The sequence below is a fragment of the Raphanus sativus genome, unplaced genomic scaffold (assembly GCF_000801105.2).
Source record: "Raphanus sativus cultivar WK10039 unplaced genomic scaffold, ASM80110v3 Scaffold0383, whole genome shotgun sequence".
In the NCBI taxonomy this organism is placed as follows: domain Eukaryota; kingdom Viridiplantae; phylum Streptophyta; class Magnoliopsida; order Brassicales; family Brassicaceae; genus Raphanus; species Raphanus sativus.
Window position 1 is genome coordinate 30346 of NW_026615702.1, and position 11908 is coordinate 42253.

General features: G+C 34.9%; 2 protein-coding genes across 3 annotated transcripts; one reads left to right on the top strand and one right to left on the bottom strand.

Moving 5' to 3' along the window:
* The first annotated feature begins 59 nt into the window (after nucleotides 1–59).
* On the top strand, nucleotides 60–2881 carry LOC108827686 (tRNA(His) guanylyltransferase 1-like). Of its 2 annotated transcripts, none has more exons than XM_056996830.1 (8): nucleotides 60–598; nucleotides 674–937; nucleotides 1006–1124; nucleotides 1297–1413; nucleotides 1630–1763; nucleotides 2166–2335; nucleotides 2406–2510; nucleotides 2617–2881. In XM_056996830.1, the coding sequence occupies exons 4-8, from the start codon at nucleotides 1411–1413 to the stop codon at nucleotides 2709–2711; spliced, it is 507 nt and encodes a 168-aa protein (XP_056852810.1). In that variant the 5' UTR covers nucleotides 60–598; nucleotides 674–937; nucleotides 1006–1124; nucleotides 1297–1410; the 3' UTR covers nucleotides 2712–2881. The 2 variants fall into 2 exon arrangements, with proteins under 2 accessions (XP_056852810.1, XP_056852811.1); XM_056996831.1 differs by having other exon boundaries at nucleotides 2166–2297; nucleotides 2624–2881.
* A 2409-nt stretch (nucleotides 2882–5290) lies between these two features.
* Nucleotides 5291–6332, bottom strand: LOC108827685 (uncharacterized). Its single transcript, XM_018601145.2, has 2 exons — nucleotides 5988–6332; nucleotides 5291–5883 (listed from the first exon to the last, which is right to left on the bottom strand). The coding sequence occupies exons 1-2, from the start codon at nucleotides 6225–6227 to the stop codon at nucleotides 5434–5436; spliced, it is 690 nt and encodes a 229-aa protein (XP_018456647.2). The 5' UTR covers nucleotides 6228–6332; the 3' UTR covers nucleotides 5291–5433.
* Nucleotides 6333–11908: the final 5576 nt, after the last annotated feature.

The window sequence follows — 11908 nt, forward strand, 5'->3', positions numbered from 1 at the left end:
CGAGCCCGTGAACTCATCTCACTGCTTATGTCACTTTCCCTTTTCCGCGAAGAAACAAATCCTAATTTGCAAAGTGTGTCGATTGGTTTCTTCTTCATTTTCTTCTTTCCTCCGTTTACGAATCTGTTCCAGGAGCAATCAATTCCTTCCCCACTCCTCTTCACTTTTTAATCCCTCTTTAATCCCATTAATGAGTACTTTTGGCTTTCTCCCTCTAGACTGGCTTCATGCTCAGGATGATGTTCTTCCTCGCAGTTTCTTCTCCCCTTGCAGTGACACTGGCCGTCCAGAGCTTCTCAAGGACTTGGCTAGCGAGAGTGTGAATGGATCATCATCTGATCGTAATCCTGTCAGTGTTGCTTGATTTGGTCTGCTTTAATATTCACTGTTTTTTTCTTTTTTCGAGAACCAAAAACTATATGAAAATTTGTTTTTTATGTTTTTTTTTTCTAAGTCACTTTGATCTGTTTTCTTGAAAAGGTTTATGTCTTTGAACTCTCCTCTGATTCGTGCCTATGGTGGACTTCGGTTTGATCCCAACGGAGAAGTTGGTGTTGAGTGGGAACAATTTGGCGCCTTTTACTTTACAGTGCCACGGGTATGAGAATTTTTCGTTTCGTTTTCAAGAGAGTTTTGTAACTATTATGACTGCGTTTGATTGGTTCATTCATAGGTGGAGTTTGTTGAGTTTGGGTGAAACTCAAAGCTGGCTGCAACTGTTGCTTGGGAGGATGAGCTCTCATGGACGCTGCAAAACGCCATTGAATCACTTGAGGAGACTATGCTTCAGGTTTCTTCTGTAATAGTGAGATTAAGGAGAGAATCACTAGGAGTTTCTCTTGTTAGCAAGAACCATGTTCCTAGTGAAGGAGACTATCACCCTTCTGTAGATACTGCTCTGGAGATTATTAAAGTAGAAGATTCACCACTAAGCAAGGTAACTTAGTTAATACACCATGTCTTCTTTCTTTCATGAACCTGATGGTTTTGGTTTCTGGGAATCAGGTTGTACTTGCACGCAGCAGCAGAATCATTACGGAACGTTACTTATTCTAGCTACGAGAGAGGGTAATAAATTCAGGAACTTGATGAATTAAAAGCCCTATGTCGGAGGGAAAGTGAATGTTAGTCTTCTCCCTTTTTAATATTGATCTTTGGTTTAAGTTTTCATCTTTGTTGGTTTCAAAAGATATAAATGAATTTGTTTTAATTACTGTTTTTTTTTCTTTTGTTTTGTTCTGTGTGTGTGGCTAAAGCTATTGATTGAGTCTGAGTTTAGCCCTGAAACGACTGTAGGGAAAAGAAAGTGACAGAGGACAATGAAATAGCCTGGATACAGTCTCAAGCAGTGGTTCTCGACCTAAAGGTTCAGAATGCAGAGCAGGAGTTACTGGCAACTGCGGCTGCACTATGGTAATATTTTAAGCAAATCCATATATTCTAAGTTCACTAACTAATCTTGTGTTGTTGGCTCGTGGGTTTCATAGTATAAAGTGAAAGATGATTGCTTTATGTCTGGGCTAACTAGATTAGTTAGTGAACTTGCTTTCTCCGTTGTATTTGAAACTTTCTAAAGGACTGTTGAAGAACCTCTTAAAGCTCATACTAAGATGGTTTACTTTGGTTTAGTCTTTTCTTCTGATTAAAACGTGGATAAGTATGGCGAATAGCAAGTACGAGTATGTCAAGTCGTTCGAACTTGAAGATGAAGTTATGTTTCCTAACTTGATCGTTGTCCGGATCAATGGTCGTGATTTTTCTAGGTAAAGTTCTCACCTTTTATTCTATAGAATATCAATGCTGATAAGGCTTGCCGCTTTTACATTAGTATTGGTTTTGGGTTCTGTTCATGAGGGAACTCATGTCTAAAGACAGTGTCTTTGATGGATTTTGAACATGATTGCAAAAAAAAATTACTTCCATTTTTGTGGCTTCATTAGTTTTCTCTAATAAAATGTTTAAAGACAGTGTCTTTACGCATGACTGCAAAAAGTACTTGCATTTGTTGAACTTGAACTTTGAATAAATCTATAGTGGTTTAAAATGTCTAAAGACAGTGTCTTCACATTGTTCATGGAACTTGAACTTTGAATAAGGATTTTATTTATTTTTATTTGTCGAGAATGTTCAATTTCACTTTTTCTTACCTTCTTAAACCACTATAGATTTTCTCAGGTTTATGAGTTTGAGAAGCCTAATGATGAAGCAGCCCTCAATCTGATGTATTCATGTTCTTCTGCCATTTTGGAAGAGTATCTTGATATCATCTTTGCATACGGATCCAGTGATGAATACAAGTTCCAATTTTCCACTTTGTTTCCTTTATTTGTCTTAGGTTTCTATACTCTCACTCCCATTCATATGTATATATCACCTTTTAATTGTTTTCTCTGTATCTTTCATAGCTTTGTATTCAAGAAAACGTCAAGATTCTACCAGAGACGAGCTAGGTACATGCGAATACAACTTAGAAGGAAGGACTCTGGCTATAACAGTTACGAAAGTTTCAGGTATAACAGTTGCGAAGGTTGTCTCTCCTTCAGTCCTGCAACCTTTGACATCCCCAGTTGGAATCCCACTTGCCACCAGTTCTGAAGTGCCTCTATTTTCTGCAAGTGATTAGGGTGCATACTCCAGAGACTGGAGATTTAGATGTTGAAGAAAACGCCAGCACACGTAATTGTGACGAAGCACAGAGGAAAACATGCTAAACTTGAGTAATAGAGCATTAACCACTCATTTTATAGATTGCACTCATGCGTAGGAGTACAACTTATCTTTTCAATTTGCAAGCAGATGAGTTTATTTATCTACAAATTTTATATGATTTATAAATTATTAAAAATGTACATTTATATAGTTATAAACATGAAGCCAGTCATTTTAAATTGGTTTATAAAATTTTAAAACTCTTAAAATGATTTTTTAAACCTTTATTAAATATATATATAGACTTTTACAAATAATTTAAAGACATCTAGCAAATGATTTTATAAATACACTGAGCTGCTATTTCTTTGTATTTATTGATATCTAGACATAATTGTTTTTCTTACAAATACCTATTTTAAAAATATTTATTATTTATATTCTTAAAAAATTAAATTAAACATCAAATTATTTGTATATGACAAAAATATTTAGTTGACAAAAAGATAAAGTTTTTATCTAACTATATATATATATTCTATTATTGTGTTGAAATTTTAAAAACACTTACATATTTAAATATCTTACAATATATATTATACAAATATTTTCGTTTGACTGTATTTAATTAAAATGTTTCATATCTTAATTCTAAAAAATAATTATAATAGAAAATAGTATTTTCAAATAATAATACAATATATATATATAAGAATTATCTTACTTTTCTAAAATATGTTTTGAAAATCTATTTTACCAATTATAATCAATTATCTAATATAACAGATAAATATAATATTACTGGTATGATATTCATTTTTAATTATATAATGATTTATATAAATTTTTTATTAAATGTAATATTAACCACGTTAAAAGTTTAACGTGAAAATCCGAATATGAAAAATCATTTCACAAATAGTAATAGATCAGTTTTTAAGTAGTTCATAGCTTCGTGACAGAAAAAAATAGTTCATAGCTAATCCCAAAAGATTATATATTATCGGTAAAACAGTGATTTGTGTATCTAAAAAAGCATAGGACTGATTTCTTACATAGCTAATCCCAAAATATTATATATTACTTAGAAAACAGTGATTTGTGTATCGAAAAAAATATAGAACTGATTCCTTACTTTTAATTTTAATCTACAAACTCATGATATTTATTGTTCAAAAATTCAAATAAATTATCCGCGCGTAGAGGAGCGATTGAGCATTGTTCACGTGTTAAAATAAAATAAAAATAAAGTTTTTTTCAAATAGATATAGTACTAACTAATTCATTGTTTATAATTTAAAAAAAACCGTTAAATATATATATAGAACTATTAATTTTAAAAAATATTTCATTATATTCTTAAATATATCGTTAGTATTTTTTGAACAGAGTATAGAATATCTTGAGATAGCCTTCCATCTTATATTTCACAAACAAATACTCCCTCCGTTTTATAATATAAGATGTTTTGCTTGAATGCACAATAATTAAGAAACTTGCTTTTAGAATATAATATCATTAAATACTATAAAATAAATATAAATTATCCAATCATAAATAATGTAGTAAACTACTATTGGATAACCAATTTTCAATAAAGTTAAAGTACTTTAAAAGTATCAAAACATCTTATATTTTGAAACATCAAAAAAGTTATAAAACATCTTATATTGTGGAACCGAGGGAGTATACTTCAAACTCATCAGTTACAGATACAACATCAGATCAAATAATTATTAAACTTAACAATTACATTTTCTATTAGTTTCCAGAGATTTTCACCTAAAAGCAAATATATTATACGCCGCGCGTAATGCGGACAAACACTCTAGTAAATATAATGTTTGTCAGTGGGGAATTAGGAGATTAAACGAGATTAAACGTCGTTTTGTGTTTCTAATATTTTCTTTACAAATTTATGTTTTCCTTTGGAGGGATTCTTGTGTGAAGATCTGCGGTTGTTTTATCTTCTGAAACGACAACAATTATGCGTTTAGACTCAGAAACTATGGTTGTTTTGATCATTAATCTGGCTTTTCGTCAGACGGTTTTAGGGTATATATGAGTTTGTAAATGTTAAACATTGTTAAGCTAAAGGAACAATTAAGCTTAAACGATTCTCCATCAACCAAGTCCCAATTTACCGCCAATGTTTTTTTCTTTTTGGGGAAAAATATGTATAATACAAAAGCTAAGATAGCACAAGTGACAGATTAGATGCTTCTGCCATGGTTACACTAGTTGTCAGTTTTTCTGCATAACACTTTCAAAACCTTAGTAGATCACTAATCTTGGTCTGCTCTTGTCTCCCACCTGAATCTCTACCTCTCTGATCATATACTAGTTTTATGGTATGTTTCAGTTTTTATGTAAGCACACATCCTATCATCTTCATAGGTATTTAATTTCAACACTTAATAATATCAAAAATGCATCGTGACCTGCAGGTACTAAACCATATTCACATAACTTGGTTTATAACAGCTTTATAAATAACCTTTTTTATCCTCCGGTGATTTTATCGATAGTGACTAGTGACTACACTCCAAAGATGTCATGTCAAACTCTGGCATATCATTCCGTGTACGTGTTATCTCAAAGTACAATTCAATGCAATACTATTAAGTTCAGATCTATAGCATGAACAAAGAGATGGAATATCTTTCGGATAAACGCATAGAATAAAACTTTTAGTACTTGTAGTCTATACATAACCTTGTCTTTTCTCAAGTCTCTCGATGGTTCATATTATTCCGTACAATTTTTTAATAGATTCAGTAAAGCCTAACACAAGAGCCTAAGCAAATTCGATGGTTTAAACAGTTTAGTAGAGCTGTGATCATGTGGGTGCATGAACTTGCAGTTGGGACAAACAGGAGTTGATGTGCACAGCATAACCAGCATGTGGCATTTCATGCACACTTTTGTTACCATCTCTTGCTCCTTGCAGTCAACGTCATCGTCATCACCACCTTCAAACGCAAGCCATGACAATGATCGTTTTAATCCTGTCACAGTCGTGGTCTTCATTCTCGGGCTTGTCAGAATGATACCCTTCGATGATGACACGTTTTCATTGTCATTTGAGGATTCTTCTATTTCCGTAGCGGCCTTTGTAGGTGAATAAGAAGGTGAGAGGTTCAGCTCAAGGTCTAGACTCATCTTTGGTCGCTCAACAAGCAACGGATCGTTGGGGTGTCTCGTCCTATGATCCACAGATGTTCTCGGATAGCTCTGAAAGTATAACAAAACATGTTTTAGATGCATGTTTATGTGCATATCACATGTACATGGATATCTACAAATACAAAACACTAAATACATATATGAATATATACCTTAGTCTCTATAGATTTCTGCCAGCCTGAAGGTAGAGGAGTGTGGAGGTTAAGTTCAAAATCAAACGTAACTGATCTCATACTCTCTGAGTTTGATCCTTCATTTAACATGGCTCTCTGAAGTGTTCCATGTGATTGATCTTCTTGTTTGGTCTTCTTGAATAAATTGTGAAACTCTTCTCCATAGGCTGTAAAATCTCTCTTTCTAGAGAAAAGGGTTTCTTCTTGTCGAGAAACCATTAGCGTTGAAATGATTTATGCTTATAATTAAGGAAAGTTTAAACCCTTTCTATCTCTCTTTGATCATGTGAGGAAATGAGCAGATAGACTTGAAAAGTATGCAAAGGTCGTCTGTATTTATATACATGTAGGAAAATCTTCAGGGGAGTTATTGTCTCCACCGGTTCATATAGAGTAATTGAATTAGATACCAATATAAGAATTTGTTAATTAGATGCTCTTAAATAAAATAAAGAATAAAATAAATTTATATTTAGAATTTTCAAAGGCTTACACTAGGCAATAAAAGTGATCTGCCGAGTGCTGCATTTTAATTTGGATTTTTGGAGGAATAAAAAAGAAAGAGGGAAGTAATGTGAAGTATGATGTGTGAGTTCCAAGTTGGGTGTCTTCAATAACTCCAACCAGTATCATTTAAATGCTTAGATGTGAAGTGCTAACCGATTTCTCTTTCTGGTTTTCCCTTTCTCCTCTACCACCACCATCATCATCTTATTGTCATCACAAATAATCTTTAACTACTTCATGTTCTTTAATATATTGTTAAAATCTAAAAAGGATAAAACGAATTGTTGGTGAAGTTTATGGATGGATGTATATATGTATTATGAATGTATGCATGGTGATAAGAGTGGTGTATGTGAAGGAAGAAGAGTTTGGAAAAGGGCTACTGAGGAAGAAGTACGGGCAGCACTTTTTATGATGCACCCGGAGAAAGCGCCGGGACCAGATGGAATGACAGCATTGTTCTATCAACAATCCTGGTCAGTAATTAAGGGTGATGTGGTTTGTATGGTTAACGAGTTTTTGCGAACTGGGGTTTTTGATGGTAGATTGAATTTGACAAATATTTGTCTAATTCCAAAGACAGCGAGACCGAATAGAATGACAGAACTTAGACCCATCAGTTTGTGTAACGTAGGGTATAAGATCATATCTAAGGTGTTATGCCAGCGGCTCAAAGTAATACTACCAAATTTGATTTCGGAAACACAATCGGCTTTTGTCTCTGGGAGGTTGATATCAGATAATATTCTCATTGCACAGGAAATGTTTCATGGGCTGCGAACTAATAAGTCATGTCAGGGAAAATTTCTAGGAATCAAGACGGATATGAGTAAGGCATATGATCGAGTTGAATGGAGTTTCCTCCAACGGATTCTATTAAAAATGGGGTTCTCGGAAGTCTGGGTTGCGCTGATGATGCAATGTATTTCCTCAGTTAGTTACAAGGTCTTACTAAATGGACAGCCTAAAGGGCATATAATCCCAGAACGAGGGTTACGACAAGGGGACCCTTTATCACCGTACCTTTTTATTTTATGTACTGAAGCGCTTATTGCAAACATTAAAAAGGAGGAGAGGGGAAAGAGGTTAACGGGTTTAAAGGTAGCCCGGGCTAGCCCGGCAATTTCTCATTTACTTTTTGCGGACGACAGCCTTTTCTTTTGTAAAGCGACAGCGCAGGAGTGCGGAGTAATTCTTAAGTTACTTAAGGATTATGAGAGGGCATCAGGTCAACAAATTAATTTTGTGAAATCATCGATCCAGTTTGGCCATAAGGTTCCAGCAGAGGATAGAGTGGTTATTCATGACTTATTAGGTATTACCACTTTAGGTGGTATGGGGAATTATCTGGGCATTCCCGAGAGCCTAGGAGGGTCAAAAATTCAGATCTTTGGTTTTTTAAATGAAAATGTAAATAAGAAGGTTAATAGTTGGACAGTTCGGTTTCTCACACGAGGTGGTAAAGAGGTTTTAATTAAATCAGTCTCCTCGGCTATGCAAACACATGTTATGTCATGTTTTAGACTTCCGAAGGGGGTTACGAAAAAAATAACGAGCACCACAGCACATTTCTGGTGGGGGGGGAGCGGTAACAAAAAAGGTATTCATTGGTTTTCATGGGATAAAATGTGCACACATAAAGAAGAAGGTGGGTTGAGCTTCAGAGATCTTCAAAATTTCAATACGGCTTTATTGGCAAAACAACTATGGCGACTGATAGATAAGCCAGACTGTTTATTTTCAAGGGTGTTTAAAGGAAGGTATTTCCGTAACTCTCATCCATTGGATGAACACAGATCTTATTCTTCCTCTTATGGGTGGAGAAGTATCTGTTCAGCTAGATCTCTGGTTAAAAAAGGGCTAATCAAAAGAGTTGGAACCGGACAATCGATTTCTGTTTGGAACGATCCCTGGATCCCAGCTCCTCGCCCGAGATCAGCACAACAAAAAAACTCTGTTCAATTTTTAAATCCATCTTTAAAGGTGGAGGATCTCATCAATCCACTAGACAAGTCTTGGAATGTAAATCTGCTCAATGCATATATACATCCGGACGATGTAAAGATCATTAGAGGTATGGCACTTAGCCGAAACCAACGGCCTGATACATATGGATGGGCGTTTACAGAATCTGGGAAATATTCGGTCAAATCGGGATTTCGAACGGAAACCATATATCCAGATAGAGAGGCAAGGCCAACACCTTTCGGCCCAAATATAAAACCATTATTGGCTTTCTCCTGGAAATTAAAGTGCTCTCCAAAATTGCGGCACTTTATTTGGCAAATATTATCCGGAACTTTACCGGTGTTCAAAAATTTAAAGACACGAGGAATTGATTGTGATCTGAGATGTAATATTTGTGGAGCTGAGGAAGAAACGGTGCATCATGTTCTTTTCGAATGTCCACCAGCTCTACAAACATGGGCCTTATCAAGGATCCCGTCTCCACCGGGAGTTTTTCCCTCAACATCAGTTTTTACAAGTTTAGATTACTTATTTTGGCGGCTACCGAAAGAAGTGGACTCAAACTATTTCCCTTGGATTATGTGGTATATTTGGAAAAATAGGAATAGTAAAATCTACACAAATAGGAATGGGAACCCCCAGGAGATTCTGCGGATAGCGGATCTCGAGGAAACACTATGGACAGAGGCAAAATTATTGATACAGGACACTCATGGAAATGTTCAGTCACCTACCGATTGGCAAACTTTGGGATCAACCAGGGTATGTTATATCGATGGATCTTGGAAGGAACAAGATGTATTTACGGGACAGGGGTGGTATTGCCGAACGACAGACTCAGAGGACAAGATGATGGGGGCAATGAATCTCCGACGTAGCCTATCTCCTTTACACGCAGAATGTGAAGCGCTGATTTGGGCAATGGAGTGCATGAAGACCCTGCAGTTCTCAGATGTGGTTTTTGCGACGGATTGTTCTCAATTGGTGAAGATGGTGTCCTCACCCGAAGAATGGCCAGCATTTACTACGCATATGGAGGAATTTCGCAGAAGTAAGACTTTCTTCCCTAATTTCAAGATCCGACATATCCCAAGGGCGCAAAACATAATGGCGGACAAGCTTGCTCATGGGGCAAAGATTTCACCATCAGCTATGTTATATGTCGACTCGATCCCTCCGGTTTGGCTTTCTGAACCGGTGGAATCACGATAGAGTAGTTTATTGTTGTCAAAAAAAAAAAAAAAAAGTTTGGAAAAGGGAGAGGTCAATAAATGGAGAGACAATAAAGACAATTAAAGATGGGAGAAGGGAAGGTTGATGAATTGATGAAATGCCGATGCACCTTTAATACTCACATTAACTACTACTCCCATTTTTGGATATATAACACAAAATATACACATTACTAACCAACCTCCCTCACACAACTATATTATAGTTCTACTTTTATTACAAACAATTTAAGATAACATCCTGTGTTCGTATCCCAAGTAAGATTTATGAAATGGGATTTACTGGATATTTTTAGTCTGATTACTTAGGATGTCTCCGGATTATATAATCATGCATGTGATCCGAGTCAGGGGAAATTGTTTAATATGATTGAATAACTAAAAGTTAATGTTAATAGTTTATACACTTCTTTACCTTATGAAGTTTGTTATTTACCTCATGTGGCATGATTGTACTTTTATACAACAAGTTGATCCAGAACAAAAAGAAAAAAAAAAACAATTTCAACAACTAAAAAGCTTTCAACGGCCTCCTATTCCATGTCATGAGCTTGGCTTCCTCGTTTATATTTCGGCTCTTTTGGCTAGTTTCCTCATAATTTTTTTTTTCTTTGTAGTACAGAAGTTTCCTCATAAATTCTTAACTCCTATCTTTTTATTATTAATATGAAACTATGCATTTTCGGTGTGTTAACAAAGTTGATAACGTTGATGTCAAAAAAAAACAAAAAAACAAAGTTGATAACGTAGTGTAGATTTTTATTCTCTACAAAGTTGATTATTATTAGTAGTACTGATCATGAAGCACTAATTGCACGAACAACAAAGAAAGAGCAACTAAGTCACATTTGTCAACCGAAGTACCTTTGTGAATCACTTTCTTTACCACTAATGATATTGAATTTTGCTCACTGCAGGATATTTTAAAATCTGTTAGACCGAAAGAAGGATGTCTAAAATGCTGTTATCGAATGACTACTCAGAGTATGAATAATGTCGAATTATACCTTAACGATATGTTGCACACGATGTCTATAGCTCGATCTACTTATAACTGCGAATCTCACTCATAGGAAAATGTATCGAGATATACATGTATATTTGTTCAGTTTTTGTTTTACATGATAAAGTAAGCCTTTTTCTTTTTTTTGAAACTAATTAATGTTAGCCATAATTTACTTTTAGGGTTACTGTGATCGTGCATGTCAAACTATGAACCTGAACGCATAAGCCATATTTTTCTTTGGGAGAATTACCAATTGTGACTCAAAACTTGGAGTCAAACCCAAAAGAGTACCCCAACTTGGGTCAAAGGCAAAAGTAACTTAAAAGGCTATTGAAATTACAACTATCTCCTTGTGAACAAACAAAAAAACGGATTTTTTTTTACGTTTCTACCCCTCGCAAGTCGTCTGTAAACAGACGACTTGAAAATAAGTCGTCCAGACGACTTTAAGTTAAGTCGTCTGGACAGTTATTCTTAAACATAATTTAAAAATTTTGTAAAAAATATTTTGATAAGTGAAAAATTGGAATTATGTAATTAACATATGTCTTAAGAGATATAAATTAATATATAACAAATTTCAATTGTTTTCAGCCCAGATGAGTGAAAGTAGTGAGTCATGATATTCTTTAGTTTATGTTTCATCAACATATGTTGTAGTATTGTATGTGTTCTTAGGGTTAGATTTTGGAAAGCATTAAAACCGTTTTTGAAAATTTTTAAAATTACCTAGGCGTGTTCGTTTCTGTGTATAGTAAACACTATTGAAGTATAATTTGATTTTATAACGTGGTTAGTAAGTTAATTTAGTCATTTTAGTTTAGGGGTTCATTTTAGGGTATTGGACGACTTAATATTTAGTCTTCTGTTCCCAGACGACTAAATATTAGGTCGTCTGATGTACATTATCAGCCAGAATAAGTCGTCTAAACCGGACCAAACCTTAAAGTTTACCAATGTACTTTTAAAGCTAACCGGATTATTTACCCAATATATAAGGTGATTTTTTTTTTTTTTTTTCATTTTCCGCGAACAGAAACCCTAACAGTTCTCTCTCACCGGCGATATCAAAGGCGATTCGAATTCCCACTATTTCCGAACAACCATCGTTCTCAACGTCGGCTATCTATCTCACTTCATTCTCACCGTTGTCGCCGCAGCTTCTTCTAACCCTAGCGCCGCCGATT